This window comes from Urocitellus parryii, chromosome 8 (assembly GCF_045843805.1).
Source record: "Urocitellus parryii isolate mUroPar1 chromosome 8, mUroPar1.hap1, whole genome shotgun sequence".
In the NCBI taxonomy this organism is placed as follows: Eukaryota; Metazoa; Chordata; class Mammalia; order Rodentia; family Sciuridae; genus Urocitellus; species Urocitellus parryii.
The window spans coordinates 12,004,984-12,025,579 of NC_135538.1; the positions used below are offsets into that span (position 1 = coordinate 12,004,984).

General features: G+C 35.0%; 1 protein-coding gene across 8 annotated transcripts in view; it reads right to left on the reverse strand.

Annotated features, from left to right (window-relative positions):
- The window catches only part of Scaf8 (SR-related CTD associated factor 8), a 189,074-nt gene that overhangs the window by 151,368 nt on the left and 17,110 nt on the right, over window positions 1-20,596 (reverse strand). For all 8 annotated transcript variants that reach the window (XR_003301280.2, XM_026393816.2, XM_026393818.2 and 5 more), the window contains 2 exons: window positions 11,573-11,656; window positions 7,461-7,505 (listed from right to left, as the gene is read on the reverse strand). Coding sequence is in view for 7 of the 8 variants with exons in the window: in XM_026393816.2 (XP_026249601.1) it covers window positions 7,461-7,505; window positions 11,573-11,656 (129 nt within the window). In the remaining variant the exon portion in view is untranslated. The remainder of the gene's footprint in view (window positions 1-7,460; window positions 7,506-11,572; window positions 11,657-20,596) is intronic.

Genomic DNA, 20,596 nt, shown 5'->3' on the forward strand with positions numbered 1-20,596 from the left:
GTATTATGCAAAATATTTACAGATATACCATCTTCAACAATACTCTAATAATTTCCAATTTCCCATGCTTCAGAGAAAGTCACTTAGAAAAAGAAAGGGAAGAATGACTAGAGAGAATGCACCTTTAAATATACTTGTGTGATTTTCATGCTGCCATCCAAATTAGCATCTGCTGCTATCATCAGGCAGAGTTGTTTAAAAAGACTCTCCAGGCCAGTTGGACTACATATGAATCCTATTAGAATTTGTGCTGCCACTTTCAACTACTAAAAGTTGAATGTAAAAACAGAGCTGGAACAGCAAAAAAAAAAACAGGAGTAAGGGGCTATACCTGCAAAACACTGCATGATGCTGATGGTAGCCATGAAAGAAAAGAGGATTCCCAGGATACAGTCATGCCTAAAACCATGAGTGATTTTTCTTTCCTCTGTACATTGAAAAGTTTGGCTTGTGAGCTGCCAACATTTAGTGGCGCTAGCAGCAAAATTCCATTATTTCTAGCTTGTATAGTAAACACAGATTCTTAAATCACAGAGTAGACTAGGTGGGAGCTGCAATGAAAATAGCTTTTTCCTTGGCTTAAAAATATTTCCTTTGTGGGGCTGGGGCTGCAGCTCAGTGGCAGAGTACCTGTGTAGCACATGTGACTCACTGTGTTTGATCCTCAACAGCAGCACATAAAAATAAATTTTTAAAAAGTATTCTGTCCATTTACAACAACAACAAAAAACAATTAAAAAAAAAAGACTTCCTTTGTGTCATGGCACACAAATACAGTGGACTTTTCTACTTACATTAAAAAAAAAAAAAGCTAACACATGCAAAAAGAACAATAACATTGACAGGTAACTAGCAAATATGATCAAATTCACCAATGCTAAGAAGTGCTCCAAGAGCTTTCCAACTATTCTAGACATTCATACCAAGATTTTCTTGCTGTTTTGTTTGTTTGACCCCTGTAGGTTATTTCAGGAATCTCTACATCCTACCTCAAACACACATATATTTCAAAAATAAGTATGATTTTTCAAATTATCTACCTTCTTGAAGATTCTAATATTCATACAATGTGGGCCCTAATTGCAGCTTCATCCCTATTTGAGAAAAAAAAATCATTGCTCAATCAGTGTTTTTAACATTTTGGGAGTGTTCTCTAATAAGACTCCTTGTACACTGTGGAAGTTTACCAGGTGGTTCCCTACACCTTCTGAAGCCTGTTAATAGATTTCTTCAGGTATCAGTAAAATTACATTATTAACTTTAAAATGTATCCTTGCATTATTTCTCCCACAGAATTTAAAGAGGTCAGTATTATGCCATAGGCCACATGGAAGAATTTTATAAGAATCAAATAAATTCCCTTCTGTATTTAAAATAAGCTTGCTGTTTAGGAGACAAATGACTATTTTACTGGATTATTTATCAAGTAAATTATAAATTCTGTTATACTCCCCATTCTATATGAAGCAATGATAAAAAGAAACAAAGTTGCTTCTCTATTAAATATAAAGTTGTTTAGTAAATAATTCACTATATATCTAATGCCTTCCAACCAGATTGCAAATACAATCAAGAGAGAGATAATGTGTCCTTCAAGTTTTCCCCAATTGAGTTTTGTAAGCAGCAAATTACTATTAGTTGATGATTTAACACTGATCATTTAGATCATGATCATTTTAACTATAAAATTTACAGTTTAATGTACTGTCAATTAAGGAATTCTAAGAAATCATGAGAAACTTTATATATGTTCCTTAAGTGTTTCCTAAGATTTTGTTTCCTTTATGTAAGATAATAACTGGTTTATAGCCTAAGAATTCATACTATGGGGTACCTATAAAGTCTACAAACCTAGGCTAATTAACATAATAGCTTATTAAAAAAAACAACAGCAGCATGTCTCAGACTTTATGGATATCCAATATTAGTTTAGTAAAGATTCAACAGGAACTAAGCATATAATAATACTCTTAACAGAGTTTATAACATCTTCACTGCTAATTCTGAACGAATCTATGTAGTATTTCCTAAGAAAATAACAGCTAAGAAAACAAATTTGGTAAGAGATATTAGTATAAATTAGGAAGAAAGATCAAATGATATTTTCTCTTGGATGGCCAACTAAATACTTTTATGCTATTTTCTAAACTTGTAATAATTTAAATTCCAAAAGCATGGAAGCTCTGAAATTCCACAAAAGCAATATGCATTTCCACAACCCCTAAGCCAGAATAGGGGTAATCATTAGCCCATCTTCACAGAGAATCTTGATCACACCAACAAGGAAGCAAGAGATGAAAGGTGATTAGTTCTTAACTGATGTACAAGCAGTGTCACTGAGGGATGATGAGAGGAAAAAGATGACTTTAAGTAAGAAAAAAAATATTACCTTAGCTCCTGACAAGACACAACTAAAAAAAAAAAAATCCAAATTTTATATACATCTTTGTGAAATACCTGAGGTTGGACTGAGGTGATGAAACATTTAATTTGAAGAAAAGTAATAGTAATCAGAAAACAACCTAACATTTTAAACATACTAAGGTATGTTCATTCTAATGAGTCCTTAGGAGTCTGAAAACAAGTCTTGTTGTTTCCCAGGAGCATTCTACTAATGAGCTATATCTCCAGCCCTATTTATTTGTTTGTTTATTTATTTATTTTAAGACAGGACCTCCCTAAGTTACTGAAGCTGACCTCCAATTTATGATCTCCCTTTGTTAGCCTCCCTCAGTTGCTAGGATTACAGGCATGCATCACCACAGTTAAAAAACAGTTTTAAAGCTGACTGAAATTTAATTCCTTTTGTGAAGGTAATTTATTAATGTCCTTTGAAAATAACCAGTTTAGAAAATTTAAGTATAATAATACCAAGATGTCAAAGATGAGGGGGGGGGGTGTGCGGAAGACGACACACAATCTCACAGATTGCTAGTGGGAGTGTAAATTAATATGACCATTATGAAACTAATTAAGCATTATATAGCAAAGTAGAAGAAATGCATATTCTATAGCACAGCAATTCCACTCCTACACAAATATAACATGCACTAAAATGCATATATAAGAATATTCCCAGCAGTACTTTCAGAATATCAAAAAGTAGAAAAGTCACACCCACACACATACCGCCTCCCATGTCTGTAAACAGTAGAATGGGCAAGCTAAAGCTTATTTGTAAAGTGTAATATAAACAACAATGAGCAATAACTAATATCGCTAAATAGCCAGGCATGGTGGCACACGCCTGTAATCCCAGCAACTTGGGAGGCTGAGGAAGGAGGACTGCAAACTCAATAACAACTCAGTGAGACCCTGTCTCTAAATAAAATACAAAACAGGTCTGGGAACGTGACTCAGTGGTTGAGTGTCCCTGAGTTCCCCAGTACCCCATCCCCCAAAAGATGTTGCTATACAAAACATGCAAAAATCCTAAACATATAATGAACAAAGAATTCCATTATGTGAAATTAAAAACTACATTAAATCACTTTTAAGAATTCATAGTTAAACTTAAGATAGTATTATATCACAAGTCTATGAATATAAAATATCTTGCACTTGCATTAAGATATGAAGTAGCAACCATGCTTTATCAGAGCTATTTTTAATGATAATATTCTAGATTCCAGATGACAACTGAGAAACTTTAAAAACTGGTTCCAGGTAAAACAGTAAGGAAACTCTATTTTCAGGGCAGGGGTGGTGGTGATTGGGGGTCTTTTTATTAATGGAGTGGGCTGAATGTCTCTATGATTTTGTCCAGATAACTGAAGAAACTAACCTAAGGTGTGTGTGCACATGACATGTGCACATGTATGAATTTAGATTTTTAGAAACTTCAGTTCTGATATCAACTTTGGACAGTTTCCCAGTTCACCATGTAGGGTAGGTATGGTAGAGAAATTAATAGCCAGACTGGTCTAGAAAAAGTAAAACAATTTTTTCCCACGTATACAGGGGTAACACACAGTATTAAATATATAAGGTCTTATATATGAGGGTTTGATCACAAAAACTGAAAAAAATGCACTTATTTTAAATAAAACTATAACACCAAGCAAAGATGTGACTAACATAAGAGTCTGACTATGGTTACTTGGGTGGAGGATGTGATCAAGAAGAGGCACTTAGGGTGGTAGGCACATCAATCACAGTTTTATTTCAAATGAGTAGAAATTACACAGGTTTTCTCTTTGTAAAAATCCAGCTATATATGTTGTTTTTCTGCACTTCTGTGTGTATATGTGTGTGTGCGTGTTTGTGTACTGCACAACACAAATTATATAAAACATCCATGGTTTCTTAAAAACACACACACAACAAGCCCAAGTTTCTCATATTGTGATGACCCAGGAGGGCAGGTCAAGATATATTTGAAATGCAACTCACAGATTGAGAGACTTAGAACTCATCTAAAATACCCCAGGGCAAAGAACTTTTAATAAAAAGCGCATATGCAAAGTAAGAATATGGAAGTCTGCTCCTTTCAAACTATTTGTGCCCCAAAGCCCAAATCTTCATGTGCACTATCCCAAGGGTAAGGCAATACCCATGATAAAAGTCCATCATTACAGAACACTGCACCCTACATGAAACAAAACAAAAAAGGTTAAATAAATGTAACTACCTTTCAATGTGGACTCTACCCTTCCTCTGGGGAATATCACTGGGCAGAAAAATAAATATACCAAAAGATGATAAAATGTTTTGGCTTCATCTAAAAAATTTATATCCACTACAAAGAATCAAATAATGGGCATAAAACTACCAGATCAAAATCTTTCATTATGTAATGCCTAAAGTGTTTAACACAATATTTTCATATATTATTCACTAAGTAAATGTGTGTTACAAGATCAAACCACATTCCCTACTCTCACTGATCTAACAATGAAGTAAAAAATCTGAAGGTTAATCACAGTCAAAAACTTATAAATAATGATAATGGTGGTTCATATAGGGACTATTATTAGAGACTAAAAAGATAAAATGTTTTGCTGACCTGTGGTATTGAAGAGAAGCCACATACCATCTAAGTATATGACTGAAACATAGTATCCAGATTGTAACAAAAGAAACAGTTCTGAGTAATGACATTTAATCTCACTCTGAATTTAGTGGACTAATTCATTTGTAGTACTCATGTACAAAGGAAGATTTAAAAGGAATTGGCTAAAGTCTACATATTTTAGGAACATAGCTGAACATTTAGCTCGTGCATTTCAAGCTAGCAAATAGAATGGTAGCAAATAGATAGTAGAAAAGTCAGCAAATAGTACGGTTTCTAAATCCAAATAAAATATATTTTCTTTATCATTCAGAATAATGAACTCAGTTATTTATAATGCAAATAACTATTCTAAAATTTGTCTGAGTTTGGTATTTTTGGCCTTTGCTTCTGCCTCATGAAGGTTTGACAAAATCGGAACACACCGTGATATTTGGCAAAATTCATTAAGACACAGACCAGAGACCAGAATGTTCTTTCAGTTTTTCTAGCTCATAGGAAGTCATCTTTATTGTTAATTTTTCATTTATCACCATCATTCATTACTCCACCTATAAATCTCTCATGACCAAAACATGAAATGATAGTTAACACAATATAAAGCTAGAAGCATGCCTCTCCCTTTACCTGCATTATTTTTATTATAACACATGATAGGAATATAAAATGATACAGCCATCCTAGAAGACAATTTTGAGTTTCTTACAAAATGAAAACATGACTTCCTATCCCAGAGAAATGAAAAAAATTCACCAAAAATTATATATGAATGTTCCTAGCAGTTTTATACATAATAGTCAAAAGCTGGAAACAACCCAGCTGATCTTCAATAAGTCAATTGCTAAAACTGTGGTGCATCCATATAATGGAACACTACCCAGAAATAAAAAGGTAAGAAACTATTTGATACATACGGTTACTTCCCTAGATCTCAAGAGAATTATGTTGAGTACAACATGCCTAACTCAAAAGGCTACATACTGTAAGATTCCACTTAAACTGTTCTTGAAATGCAAAATTACAGAGAAGAGGAAACAAATATTGACTTGCTTCTTCTGATGGATAATAAATTACTTAACAATGGAATAACTTTGATCACTACAGGTCTTCATATGATTCAGAAATATCTTATTAGAACTACCTCTACCCCAAATCAAATCAGTCAACAATTAATTTTCCACAAATTCACATTTATCCTTTAAATTCTACCACTCAAATTCTGACTTCTGTATAAACAGCAAAGACATTATATAGAACTGATAGAAATGAAGACTACTGCTCATATGGTTGCTCCATACACTCAGTGAAACAGAACCTCCATTGTATCAAGATCCCTACTAAATCCTACACACAGTAAAGCTTAAGAGGCACTGCTTTAGATAAAAGACTTTAAAGACTTGCTTTAGACTGATGAAATCTTTCAATCAGTAGCATTTTTACTTTTTAGTTTAATTTACCTAAAAAAGCACATGTTATTTTACTTACATCTTATCTTCAAATTATCTAAGTTAATTAATCCCCATATATATTTAATCAATACCTTAAGTATTGAGAAAATAACCCTTGAAAAAAGAGAAAAGGCCTAAATCAAATACAGGTTGAGTTACTCAAGGCTACCTAGTTGACTGACACAAATCTCACCTTGATTCCTGCACTCTTCTCTCAGTCAACTATTTTTGTGACACTGCAACCTTGCTAAATCCTTAATGCCATATACTTCTGATTCTCAAACTGCCTCTGCTTATACCTAGACACATGAATATAGACAGAAAATAATCCTAAACACAAATCAGGAAAGTACTGATTTCCTGTAGTATCATAAGGAATTAAGTCTTAAGTACCTCTGCCAGAAACTCTGGCATCAACAGAGTAATGATCACAAACAGGTGCACTCAAGAACTACAACTGTCTCAGACTCTGGTTACAAAAACATTACTAAATGTATGCAAGACAGATGTTTTCAAGTTTATCTCCTCTGCTTCTCCTGGAAAATGGAACTGCGGGTATATATAATAACATGTAGCAATTTTTAACATCCTAATGGATCAAATAAAGTGATCAACAGAAGAAAAACATCCAAGACAATATTTTATCCATACCTAATATAAACAGAGAGCTACAAGAGAGAACTTCCTTAAAGGCTATGTAAAACAATAGATTTATATTCCATTTAAAAAAAAAATCAATCATATTGATGTAATTATTTTCAAGGAACGCATGCTCACTTAGACAAAGTAAATTTAGCAAAAATATCTGCCTGAAAGCTACCATTTTAGAATTATCCAAAAGGCACTTTCATTTTCTCTCTTAATTAGAAAATAAAATAACTAGAATCACTTTTAATAGTCTTTATCAAAACAACCTCAGGATTTCATTTAAAGGAGAAGAGTACAGGCACTAAAATACAATTACATTACATTTAGTCTAAGTATTAAAAGCTTATACTTACTTTCTGAATGAATTTCTCAACACTCTGTACCACATGTTTATAGAACTGAAAGAGGGAGAAAAAAGGTACGGTATTAAAATCACTTTTAATAAAAGAATTTCCTGCCAACCACAGGATTTAACATGGCTCAAAAGGCCCATCAAAAAAATTAATTTTTTTTAATTGGTTGTTCAAAACATTACAAAGCTCTTGACATATCATATTTCATACATTAGATTCAAGTGGGTTATGAACTCCCATTTTTACCCCAAATGCAGATTGCAGAATCACATCGGTTACACATCCACATTTTTACGTAATGCCCTATTAGTAACTGTTGTATTCTGCTACCTTTCCTATCCTCTACTATCCCCCATCCCCTCCCCTCCCATCTTCTCTCTCTACCCAATCTACTGTAATTCATTTCTCTCCTTGTTTTTTTTCCCATTCCCCTCACAACCTCTTATATGTAATTTTGTATAACAATGAGGGTCTCCCTCCATTTCCATGCAATTTCCCTTTTCTCTCCCTTTCCCTCCCACCTCATGTCTCTGTTTAATGTTAATCTTTTCTTCCTGCTCTTCCTCCCTGCTCTGTTCTTAGTTGCTCTCATTATATCAAAGAAGACATCTGGTATTTGTATTTTAGGGATTGGCTAGCTTCACTAAGCATAATCTGCTCTAGTGCCATCCATTTCTCTGCAAATTCCATGATTTTGTCATTTTTTAGTGCTGCATAATACTCCATGGTATATAAATGCCACATTTTTTTATCCATTCATCTACTGAAGGGCATCTGGGTTGGTTCCACAGTCTAGCAATTGTGAATTGTACTGCTATGAACATCGATGTGGCAGTATTCCTGTAGTACACTCTTTTAAGGTCTTCAGGGAATCAAAACTTCAAGATAAGCATTCACACCACTCACCTTTTACAACCAACTAGCTGGCTATGTAATTTCTTAAGTGATTCTTAAGTAGATACATGGTCAGCATGTCTAAAATGTGTTATTTAATGTAGATATAAAAGAATACTATTAAAGTCTTTTTTAAATATGTATTTTTTTAGTTGTAGATGGACACAATAACTTTATTTTGTTTATCCATTTTTATGTGGTGCTGAGGATTGAACCCAGTGCCCCACATGTGTAAGGCAAGGGCTCTACTGCTAAGCCACAGCACTGGCATCCTATTAAAGTCTTTATGAAAGCATACTTTGACAAACTTGTGTGGACAGCAAAATATTATGATATATAAAATGGGAGATGTATTACTTTCAAGGAAGGAAAAGAACAGGTATCCATAATTATCAGCTAAAGCAAGGCTAGTACTATAAAAATCAATTACCCATCAACCTTGAACATTAACAAATCATGTGAGAGAGCTGTTTTCAACTTTATTATCTCCTGCTTCCAGAAAATGAACTACAGGAACATTTAAGATGTAGAGATGTATAATGTTCTAATGGACCACACAAAATTAACTAAAATAGAAGTAAACACAAGGATTAAAAATTAATAATGGTATACTATTAATTATGAGAAAACACATTTTTATAAAAATACTAAGCATAAACCTGTAAATAAATAGAATTTCTAAATTTATAATTTAGAAATAATATTTATAACTATAAATTATAATTTAGAAATAATTATAAACTTAACAAAAAAGAATCTAAAATTTAAGTTTAATAAATTTTAATACCCCAATGGTAATGCCATGGTTAGCATAATGATGTTTGAAAAATTAACCTGAATAATGAATTATGTTTTATAAGGGACACCTCCTTAGACTAAAAAGACATGAGAACTAAAGTCAATGCTATTTTATGTATGCACTATATAGTAGATTCGGTAGCAGTATTTTATCAAAGTGAAATTTCTTACACGTGATTCTTATACTGCAGTTGCTTAGGAGAACGTCTTTGTTCTTGGAGATGTAAATTCAAGTACATAAAGATTAATAAGCACTATTATGGATGAAGTTTGAAACTATCAAATGAATCCACCAGAAAAAAATGACAAAAAGTGTGTATGGGGGCTGGGGATGTGGCTCAAGCGGTAGCGCGCTCGCCTGACATGCGTGCGGCCCGGGTTCGATCCTCAGCACCACATACAAACAAAGATGTTATGTCCGCCAAGAACTACAATAAATAAATAAATAAATAAATAAATTCTCTCTCCCCCCCTCTCCTCTCTCTTTAAAAAAAAAAAAGTGTGTATGTACATGCATATGTGTAGAAATAATGCAAATGTGGCCAATGTTAGTAATTGTGAATTTAAGGGAAGAATATTTGATGCTCATTGCAATATTTTCCAACTTGTTAAAATTTTTCAAAATTAAAATCATTGGCACAAATTAGTACACTATTCATAAAAACAAAGAGACTCCTGATTGACAGACACCTAGATTCAAATTTCAGCAAATTACTTAATTTCTTATATCTTTCTGACATCAGAAAATAGAAAATACGGTTAGCACCCATACTTAACTGAATCCTTTAATTAAAAAAGTATTCTGGGGCTGGGGATGTGGCTCAAATGGTAGCACGCTCACCTGGCATGCGTGCGGCCCGGGTTCGAGCCTCAGCACCACATACAAACAAAGATGTTGTGTCCGCCGAAAAACTAAAAAATAAATATTAAAAAAATTCTCTCTCTCTCTCTAAAAAAGAAAATTGTTGATGGACCTTCATTTAAAAAAAAAAAAAAGTATTCTGCTCAGGAAAGTTACATAAATACACCAACTTCTAATTTTTACAGAATAAAAATGACAATACACGTTTACATATTCACAGGATTGTGATCGTAAAAACCATTATAATAGAGAATAGTATAGATAAAGTGCAAGAGACTCAATTTCTTCTATATACTAAGCCTATCAGATGGGAGCAGAGCGAATTACTTCCTTGAAAAATGTGGTAACTGTCCTTATCCTGTCTTTGATTTTCCCTATTTAAGTATAGAGATTTTAACTATAATGATGTTTACGATACTAACTACAAATCTGAAAACTAAATTTTAGCTATAAGAAAACTGCAAAATCAACCATTATCTGAATTTATCTCAGTAGCAACTATTAGTAAATAGAAATTTGTTAAATGTTATATACAGTTATTAGAAGATAATTTATATATTGGTACTTCTAGTTATGGATGATGTTTTAATTCATAATAGGAAAACATTCACAAAACATTCACAGTTAATATCTACTTAATTAAAAATAGGCATTCAGCCCTCCTCAATAAAGCACGGAATCTTAGCTGTGGGGACAAGAACTTCTTGGAAAGATGTCTGTGGTTGAGCTCCAAAGGTCCTTTAGCCAAGAAATTTTATATACTTTTTTTAAAATTTATATCTATGTTCTAGAGAAATATACATGTTTTTCCTGAACACAGGTTCAAAACCTATCCAAAACCTGTCTTTGTGTTCCCTTTCCATAGTTCAAGTATCTTACGTACAACAAGACCTAATTATTTTCCATGGTGGTCCATTTTTAAATCTATACAGAATCAATAAGGTGTTATTTTCATTTAGAAGTCTTCTACTAATTTGTATTTAAGATTCTGCAATGTCGGTGTGACAAATGACAATTTAAAATCTCCATGATGTGGCTAATGTCCAAAATATCACCTGCCTAAGAAAAGGAAAAATATTTACTTCAAAGCTTATGGAAGGATAAATATCAAAATGTTAAGTGTTTATGAGGGAGGGTTTACAAGTAATACACTTTTTTTCTTTTACACACTATACATATATTAATTCTTCACATGAGAAAATATATAAAGGGGCTGGGGATGTGGCTCAAGCGGTAGCACGCTTGCCTGGCATGCGTGCGGCCCGGGTTCGATCCTCAGCACCACGTACAAAGAAAGATGTTGTGTCTGCCAAAAAACTAAATAAATAAATAAATAAATTCTCTCTCTCTCTCTCTCTCTCTCTCTCTCTCTCCCCCTCTCCCTCTCTCTCCCCCCCTCTCTCCCTCCCTCCCTCCCCGACTCTCCCTCCCACTCTCTTCCTCTCCTCTCCTCTTTAAAAAAAAAAAAAAAAGAGAAAATATATAAAAATTATTTCTCCTTCAAAATACTAGGGTGGTATTTTCTTTTGAAAACATAAGAGTAAAATTTATTACTCACCTTAATAGCTTTGATGGCCGCCTTTGTAATCTGGGTCATTTTTGCTTTAGAAATGGGTGGTTTGTAGTCATTCAAGGAATACAACTGATAAAAAAAAAAAGAATAAATTTTAAATACAGCAAAACTAATTGTTTCCAAGCAATAATATGAAATTACCAACATTTCCATTTTTATATTCTCAATGAAATCAAAGTGCAGCTTTTCTTTTAAAAATCAGGCTCAAAATCTTTAGTCAGCACAGAAACACATCAAAATCACAATGAACTATCACTTGGTAGTTGCTTAGATATTACACATTGCTGGTGGAAATGTAAAATTCTCCAATAGTTTTTATGAAACAGTTTGGTAGTTTCTTGAAAAAATTCTAAAGTTATCGAATGATCCAATTTCACTCCAAGGTATCTGCCCCAAAGAGCTAAAAACAAATGTTCACATAAAAACTTCTACATGGATAATCATATATATAAAATTCATTAAAATTCCATTTGAAAAGCAGAAAGAGCCAAATATTCATCATCTGATGAATAAACAAAATGTTTTATCTGTTCAATGAAATTTTAGTGATAAAAAGGAATACTGAGGGACTGGGGCTGTAGCTCAGTTGGTAGAGTACTTGTCTACCCCATGTGAGGCACTGGGTTTGATCCCCAGCACCACATAAAAATAAAATAAAGGTACTGTGTCCATCTACTAAAAGGAATATTGAGGGCTTGTGTTGCAGCTCAGTGGAAGAGCACTTGTCTAGCATGTATATGAGGTACTGGGTTCAGTTCTCAGCACCACATATAAATAAAATAAAGGTCCTTTGACAACTAAAAATATATTTTTTTTAAAAAAAGGGAACACTGATAAATGCTACAAAATGTATGAAGCTTAGAAACATTTTGCTAAGTTAAACAAGAAAAATGATGAATTAATGATAAGAGTTTCTTTGGAAGTGAAGAAATATTTTAAAGTATTGTGGTAATGTTTGCACAACTTTGTGAATATAGCAAAACCACTGAATTGTACACTTCAAATTGGTTGATTTTATGGTAAACCATTTCTTTTTAATCAGGGGATCTAAAGTTTAACAAGAATCCTCCCTCCAAAAAATCTTTATTTTGAAATTTCTTACATAAGCAAAGGGTAAAAATAGTGCTTAGAAAGAAAGCAGTTAAAGACATGTTAGAGAAATTAGGCAACAAGTAACTATGAATAAATGAATACTGATTAAAACTTTTGAATCTGGAGGAGTGGAGCATGCCTAGAATCCCCAGTGCCTCTTGGATGCTGAGGCAGGCGAGATCCTGTCTCAAAATTTAAAAAAGGACCGGAATGTAGCTCAGTGGTAAAGCATCCCTGAGTTTAATTTCCACTCAAAAAAATTTTTTTTCCACTGTACACAGTGATGATAACATTTTTAACTATAATTGGCATAATAATTTAGAAGCCTGGAAATGGCTTTAACCATTAAAAACCACTTGAACAGACTTCAAATTCTATTCACTTTCACCTCTTTTATATGTGGAATCTGTTGTTTTCCCCATAATTTGTCTCTTCTTCCTCCCCTGGTCACCACCTCCATGACAACAGTCCAAGTTACCTTCATCATCCACCTGGACAACACCTAAATGGATGTGTTGTCAACACATTTACAACTCTTTTAAAAACTATCTTGATCAGATGACTGACACTCAAAACTACTCCCAACACCCCTTAATATGGCCAATCACTTCTCTTCAGATACATTAAAAAAAAAAAAAAAGTCTGCATATATAAGGCCCTGCCTGGTCCAACTCCTGTGTCTATTTCCAGCCTCAGTTTATACCATGCTCATTGGCCCTTCCCTGCTCCTGGAACAAATGATCTCCCCCACCTCCGAGGTTGAGTTCCCTGGGCCCCAAATCTATTTAGACACATGTCACCATGGCTTCCCCAGTACTTATCTTTCAGACAGGTAGCAGACAGACAAGTGATGAAAACATAAGGTTAAGGGGAAAATTCTATAGAATGAACTTATGTACTGACCCTCACATGCTTTCTTTTACAATTTACTTGAGAAAACTCTGGTGCTGCGTAGCTTAAGCCAACAGGATATGCTACATTTATCAACAACCTTCTATCTGCAAAAGAAAGACTCCTCCCTGATGATAAGAACACACATTACTCTCAAAGGGGTACCTGTGTAACCTTTACACAGACCAGATTACAGGACTCAGGCAGACAGAATAATTAGAAGCAAAGCCCCCAATCATAAAATCTGTAGAACCAAGTTCCAATCAAAATCAGTAAGCATGGCCAAGGTGACTCAAGAGTTGCCTTACATATTTAGTATGTCATTATAACAGTAAATCTCCCCTCCATGGGGTAGGGGTAAGACCATGTGCAGTGGGACTTCAAAGTCTTATGCAATCCTGCTGCCACTCAAAAGTCAAGGGGTGGACCTTGGTGGGACTCTTTGAAAACTTCCCTGGAACTCCCCAATAAAACAGGAGGGCAGGAGGGGCCTCTTTTCTGTGAGGACCCACTCTCTCCCTTTTTCCCTTAAGAGTGTTCCTTCTTTCCTTTTCCTTTCCCAAGTAATAAACTCCTGCCTGCAACTATATGCAACCTGTCTGAAAATCTCTACAGCATGAATGCAAAGAACCAGTGACCAAGGACCTCTGTTATTGCTTTGGCTCTACTGATGGCCTTGCACTGGAACATTTCTTAAAGCATCATCTAATGAGGAAAGGGTCTCCTACCTCTCCAATAAGATTAAGACAAGACTCTCCTCTTTATGGGCTCACTGCCCTGCCACTTACTTTTGAAGCATTCACTGCAGTAATCTGACATTTACTTGTATGATTAATACTTGATTTTTAAAAAAGGACTGCCACAAGGGTGATGGTAACTGATACCAATCAACAAAGGGTGTAAGTTTCTTAAAAGCAATTTAAGTTTACCAAGGGGTAAATATATAGCATTTACTGTGCAAATTAGAATCAATTCTAGTACAAGCAAAACCATCCTTCGCCCTTTAATTTCCTGTAAAGGGATCCACCTGCTAATGATATTGCCTAAGATTATATTCTGACAGATACTTTCTAAGAACTCTTAAGCTAAGATACTTAAGATCTTACACTACCCATTAAACCAAATACCTATATCAAACAAGGAATTTTAATATAATTGTATATACTTTTTACTAATATACTATATTCCTACCTATTTTAGAAAATGTACCTATATGCCAGTATATTCATTTCTCCAAATTTCTATGTTCTATATAGACTACTGTCAGTAAATCCTAAGCATCAAACTCATTCCTCTGGGATTTCTAACAAAGAACATCTGCTGAGAATTTTGTAAATGTCACTATAACATTCAGTAGTTTAAGAAAAGAATAAAGTCTCGGGTTGTAGCTCAGTGGTAGAGTGCTTGCCAAGCACATGTGAGGCACTAGGTTCAATCCTCAGCACTACATATATAAAGGTATTATGTCCATCTACAACTAAAAATTTTTTTTAAATAAAGAAAAGAATGAACATAAGGGCTGGGAATATAGCTCAGAGGGTAGAGTGCTTGCGTAGCATGCCAAGGCTCTGGGTTCGTTCCCAGCACTGAAGAAAAAGAAAAAAGGAAGAAATGATAAATCTATAGTGATGGAATGCTGCCAGCGAATTAGAGGTTTTTAACAGACTTCCACAATAATTCACCATACATGAATAGACAAACTGTCTTTCGATCCACAAGATATGATACAATGACTGTATATAGCAAGCATTCACTAATAAATATTATTCAACAGGTAACTTATTTATACTGTATAACAATGCTTATTATTAAAACTGCCAAGTTTCATTCAAACTCCAGCCCTCATCAAATATGTAAACAATCCACAAAGAATCAGAAATAGAATTATCTCCGTTTTCTCAAAATCTGAATCAGGACACACAAAACATCAGGGTTTTAACAGTGGGAAATGCTGGAGAAGAATTAAAATTGATTCTGGGACCATACTTTTGTTTTGCCTTATGATTCCCACTTCTATGCTTAGGTCAGAAGAACACAGCTGCATGCTCTCTAGGCGTGGGCTCTCCAACTGGGGTAAATAGTTTTCCCTGCTGGTGTGTCTTCCAAAACCTCAAGTGGCTATTTACCCCAGTTCAGTTTGTTATGTTAAGTTCTTCCTCAGTTAAAACTACCGTAATTTTTCTAGATCCCCTGGTGCTTGCTGTGCGCCAGATTGAACTCTGCTTCCCAAACTTAAGCTTCTTCCCCTTATATACCATGTGCTAATATTATCTAATCTAAGGTTACAAATGCCTTTACTTACACAAACTCACTACATTCATCTGACCTCAGAATAACCTAAGCTGTCCTTCTTCCTTTGGTCACCAACACATCATTTCAACAGAAAGGTACAAAATAAAAGCTCTCACTCTAATTAATTCAGTTCTCCTCGTATACACTGAATAATCCTCCTTAAATTTGTAACTTACTTTTTTTATGCTGCTAAAAAAAAAAGTAAGTTACAAATTTAAGGAGGACTTTTAATGTACACGCTTGCTAGACAAGTGTTCTACCACTGAGCTAAATTCCCAACCCTAATCTTGTAAAAGGCTTTTAAATTTCTCTGTTACCACTTGTGATACCAGAGCAAATGCATATTTTTAACCTGTAAACTCTTTCAAGTCCAATCAGCTTCTAATGACTTTAACCAAGATTTGAGGAATCTTTTACCTAAGCTAAAATATGTTAGCTCAGTTGCTGCTTCTGGCTACTCCACCACAAAATTTCTACTAATGACCTTTAACGCCACTTAATATAAATTAGGCCAGGGGTCAGTAAACATTTTCTGTAATGGGTTAGCAAATATTTTAGGTTTTGTGAATGTAATCATTTGGATGTGGTTTGTCCCCATACTAAAAGTTTGGCTGCTAGTGTGGTGGTGGGCTTTAAGAGGGAGAGTCTATGTGGAGGTCCTTGGAACACCAGGGAAGCTACTCTCAGAAGAGAATAAGGTATTTCTCTTGCAATACTCTGGTAGTTCTCCCAGGAGGATTGGAGGACTGTTATACAAGCCTGAGCCTGGCCCCACACAGCTCTCTGGCTTCATGATCACTTGCTCCTGGAAATGGTCCTGCCACTGCCATCCACCATAATCTAAAGCAGTTAACAGGTCTCTCACCAGAACTGAGCCCATGCAAACACATACCCTTGAACCTCCAAAACTGCAAACTAAAAAATTCTCTTCTTCATAAGTTGCCTCCCTCATATGTTTTGAGAAGAATCAGCAGACAAAGACATTACAAACTTCTAAAAATGGAAATGTGATAAAAGAGTTGATAATTGATAAAATGAGGAAACCACAAGTTGCAGCACACACAAAAGAAGATACAACCAAGGAGTGAAATAATTTGTCCTGTAGAATTCCAGAGTCTCACCTCTCAAAATTCAAGGTATTAAAGAGGGCAGTAGCAGCACAAACAAATTAATGCTCTATACTTACTATTCCAACAGCTCAATAAAAAATGGCTAAATTTTAAGAAATAGTGGCATAAAATATTATTTACTGATAAGAGGGTAATCACCCAAAGAACTCAAGCATTAAGAACTAAAACAGGAGGGATCAAGGAGAAGGAAGGGCTTTCAATAAAATCTCTTCAGCTTGGGCGGGGGTTGTGGCTTAGCAATAGAGCGCATGCGAGGCCCTGGGTTCAGTCCTCAGCACCACATGAAAATAAATAAATAAAATAAAGGTATTGTGTCCAACTAAACTAAAAAAAAAACAAATATTTTTTAAAACATCTCTTCAGCTCTCTCCTACCTGCCAGTTCTTATATTGAAACCCCAAACCCCAAAGATATTGTATTTGGAAACAGGACTTCTTTGAAGGCAACTGAGGCTAAATAAGGACATCACTGTAGACAATCCTGGTCCAATAGGATTGGTTTACTTATAAGAGACACCAAGGAGCTCTCACTCAGACATACACTATCTTGTATGTTCTCTCCCTAACCCACCCTCCAGTGTGAGGGCACAGTGAGCCGGCAGCTATCTGAAAGCCAGCAAGAGTCTTCCCATGAACCTAATGGTCAGCACCTAAATCTTGAACTACCTAGCATAAAGATCTGTAAGAAAATACATTTTAATTATTTAAGACCTTTTACAAATAATAAGTTATATGAACATTTTTGATCCAATTAAGAGCATATAACTGTCATGATTAATAAATTAGAGGTTGGGGGAGAAAGCCAGGGAAAAACATACACACCTTTTTGATGCATTTAAAAGAGAACCTTCTCATTCATAAGGATTACTATTCCTAGTTCCAAATCACTGAGGTAGAAACTGAAATAACTATTCATTCTCACGTCCCAACTCCCAACTATGTCACTGGAATGAAGGACAATAGGAACATGACAATGTGGTTTTCCTATTTAGTGAATTCTGTCAATTTTACATTTATTTTATTTAAATAGGAATTACTGGCATTCCCATGGTTTTATTAAAGTTTTTCATGTTCTACATTAAAGATAGTAAACTATAAACAAAATGCATTTTTAAATAATCAGAACTATTTACAAAATCAGAACTATTTATAAATGTTAGTAATGAAAATGCCAAAGCATTGTTATTTATGATACAATACAGCACCCTCAGATTTCTCCTTGCTTGGTGGCACAGGCCCTGTATAAACCCCCTCTCCAAATAATCCTGCACCCTTGAATGTGAGTAAGTCTTATGAATTTGATGAGATAGTCATTCTCTGGTAACTGTTATATAAGTCTCTGCAGCAGCAGCAGACTGGAGACAGAATTTCCTGCTGGTTTTAAAGAAATAAACTGCCATGTGTAAGAGAGGTCCCCATGGCTACAAGACCGGAGGGAGGCCACTAGAAACAGATCAATCACCAGTTAACAGTGCCTGAATCATAACCCATCAAAATTATGAAGTAAATATATGCTGTTTTTAGTCAAACACTAAATTTCTGACAACCTATTACACAGCAATAGAAAACTAATATAATAAAACACAGTTTTGAGCAGGGCACTGAGATTCATGCCTATAATACCAGCAACTTAGGAAGTGGAAGCATGAGAATCATAAGTTTGATGACAGTCTCAGCAACCAATACCCCCCATCTCAAAATAAAAGGGGTGGGGCTGGGAATCTAGGTATTGAACCCAGCACCCTGGGTTCAATACCCATCCCTGACACCCCAAAAAATAGTCTTGAGTGATTTTTCTTCATTTTCTAAATTGTGTGCATTAAATCTTCTTAATTATTTTTGTTTAAATTATTTTTATTACCACTTCAAAGTAGAAATTAAATTTTGAAAACTATGCTCTTCCCTAAGGTATTTTAAAAGTGAAAATGGAAAATCAATATTTTGAATACAGGAGTAAAATATAAACACTAAGATTTATCTCAACTATGGAGTCATTTTAAAGAGCATGTTATTCACCAACTTTAATATCTGAACATCTTAATCAAATTTTACTTCAAGTCAAAACTGAAATATCCCTCTATATACAAAATTTCTGACTAAAATATAGGTTCTTTCCCATGTAGCATGATCTCCCATGCTAATTTACATTTTGGGGGGGTACTGGGGATTGAACTCGGGGGTGCTTAACCACTGAGCCACATCCCTAGCCCTACTTTATATATTTATTTAGAGACAGTGTCTACCTGAGTTGCTTAGTGCCTGTTACTGAGGTTGGCACTGAACTCCAGATCCTGCTATCTCAGCCTCCAGAGCCCCTGGGTGGTATGGGCCACCCAGGCCCCACACTAATTTTAACTTGAATTACAATTAGATAACAAAATAACACTAAATCAGAAGCATTTGACATAACAAACTATGACCAGAGAGGGGGACTGGGGTTGTGGCTCAGTGGTAGAGTGCTTGCCTGGCACATGTGAGGCACTGGGTTCGTACCTCAGCACCGAATAAAAAAATAAAATACAATAAAGGTATTGTGTTCATCTACAACTATTTAAAAAATATGACCAGAGAACAGCTTTAAAATTAATATCAGCAAATTCTACATCAAGAAAAGTGTGTTCTAAAACAATTTGACTTTTCTTTAGTCTCTTAAAATAAAAACTCCTCTCAAAACCTTTTTTTCCAAAATTTTGTAATAGATTTATTTGGTTAAAAAATGTTTCAGCTGGACGCGGTGGTGCATGCCTGTAATCCCAGCAGCTCAGGAGGCTGAGGCAAGAGGATGGCAAGTTCAAAGCCAACCTCAGCAAAAGCAAGGCGCTGGGGCTGGGGTTGTGGCTCAGCGGTAGAATGCTGGCCTAGCATGTGTGCGGGGCTGGGTTCAATCCTCAGCACCACATAACCACATAAAAATAAATAAATAAAATAAAGGGATTGTGTCCAACTACAACTTTAAAAAAAATTAAATAAATAAAACAAAGTTAAGAAAAAAAAAAAGGAAGGCGCTAAGCAACTCAGTGAGATCCTATCTTTAAATAAAATACAAAATAGGGCCAGGGATGTGGCTCAGTGGTCAAGTGCCCCTGAGTTCAATCCCCAGTATTTCCCCTCCAAAAAGAATACTTGTATTCTTTTGCACTATAAAAAGGCTTTATAGTGCAGGCTAACATGGAGTAAACCAACTAATGCACCCCTTTCCTTCCAACACATGAAAATCTCAGACTGAATACAAAAGCAACTGAGAACTCTACAAAAGTAAACCAGCAGGCAAAACAAAGACTTATGTCAAACCTGAATATTGACCAGGAAAAGCAGGAGAAGGCTGTGTGGGGGAGGAGATAATTTCATAGTATTTGGTATTCTTCCATGATCTTCCGGCTTTGATCCCAGGGCTGGCAGATTTACAGAATGGTACAGCCAATACCAGAAGCAAAAACACCAGGAGAAACACCCTATGTTTAGTCAAACAGACATGTGAAAAGACCCCTCTATGCTGCGAAGGAAGGGAGAAGACAAGGAGACAATCTTTTTTTCTTCTTTCCTCCTTCTCCCTTTTCTCTCCTAGCCTACCAACAATTTGTTGGCACTCCAGCATCTAAAACCCA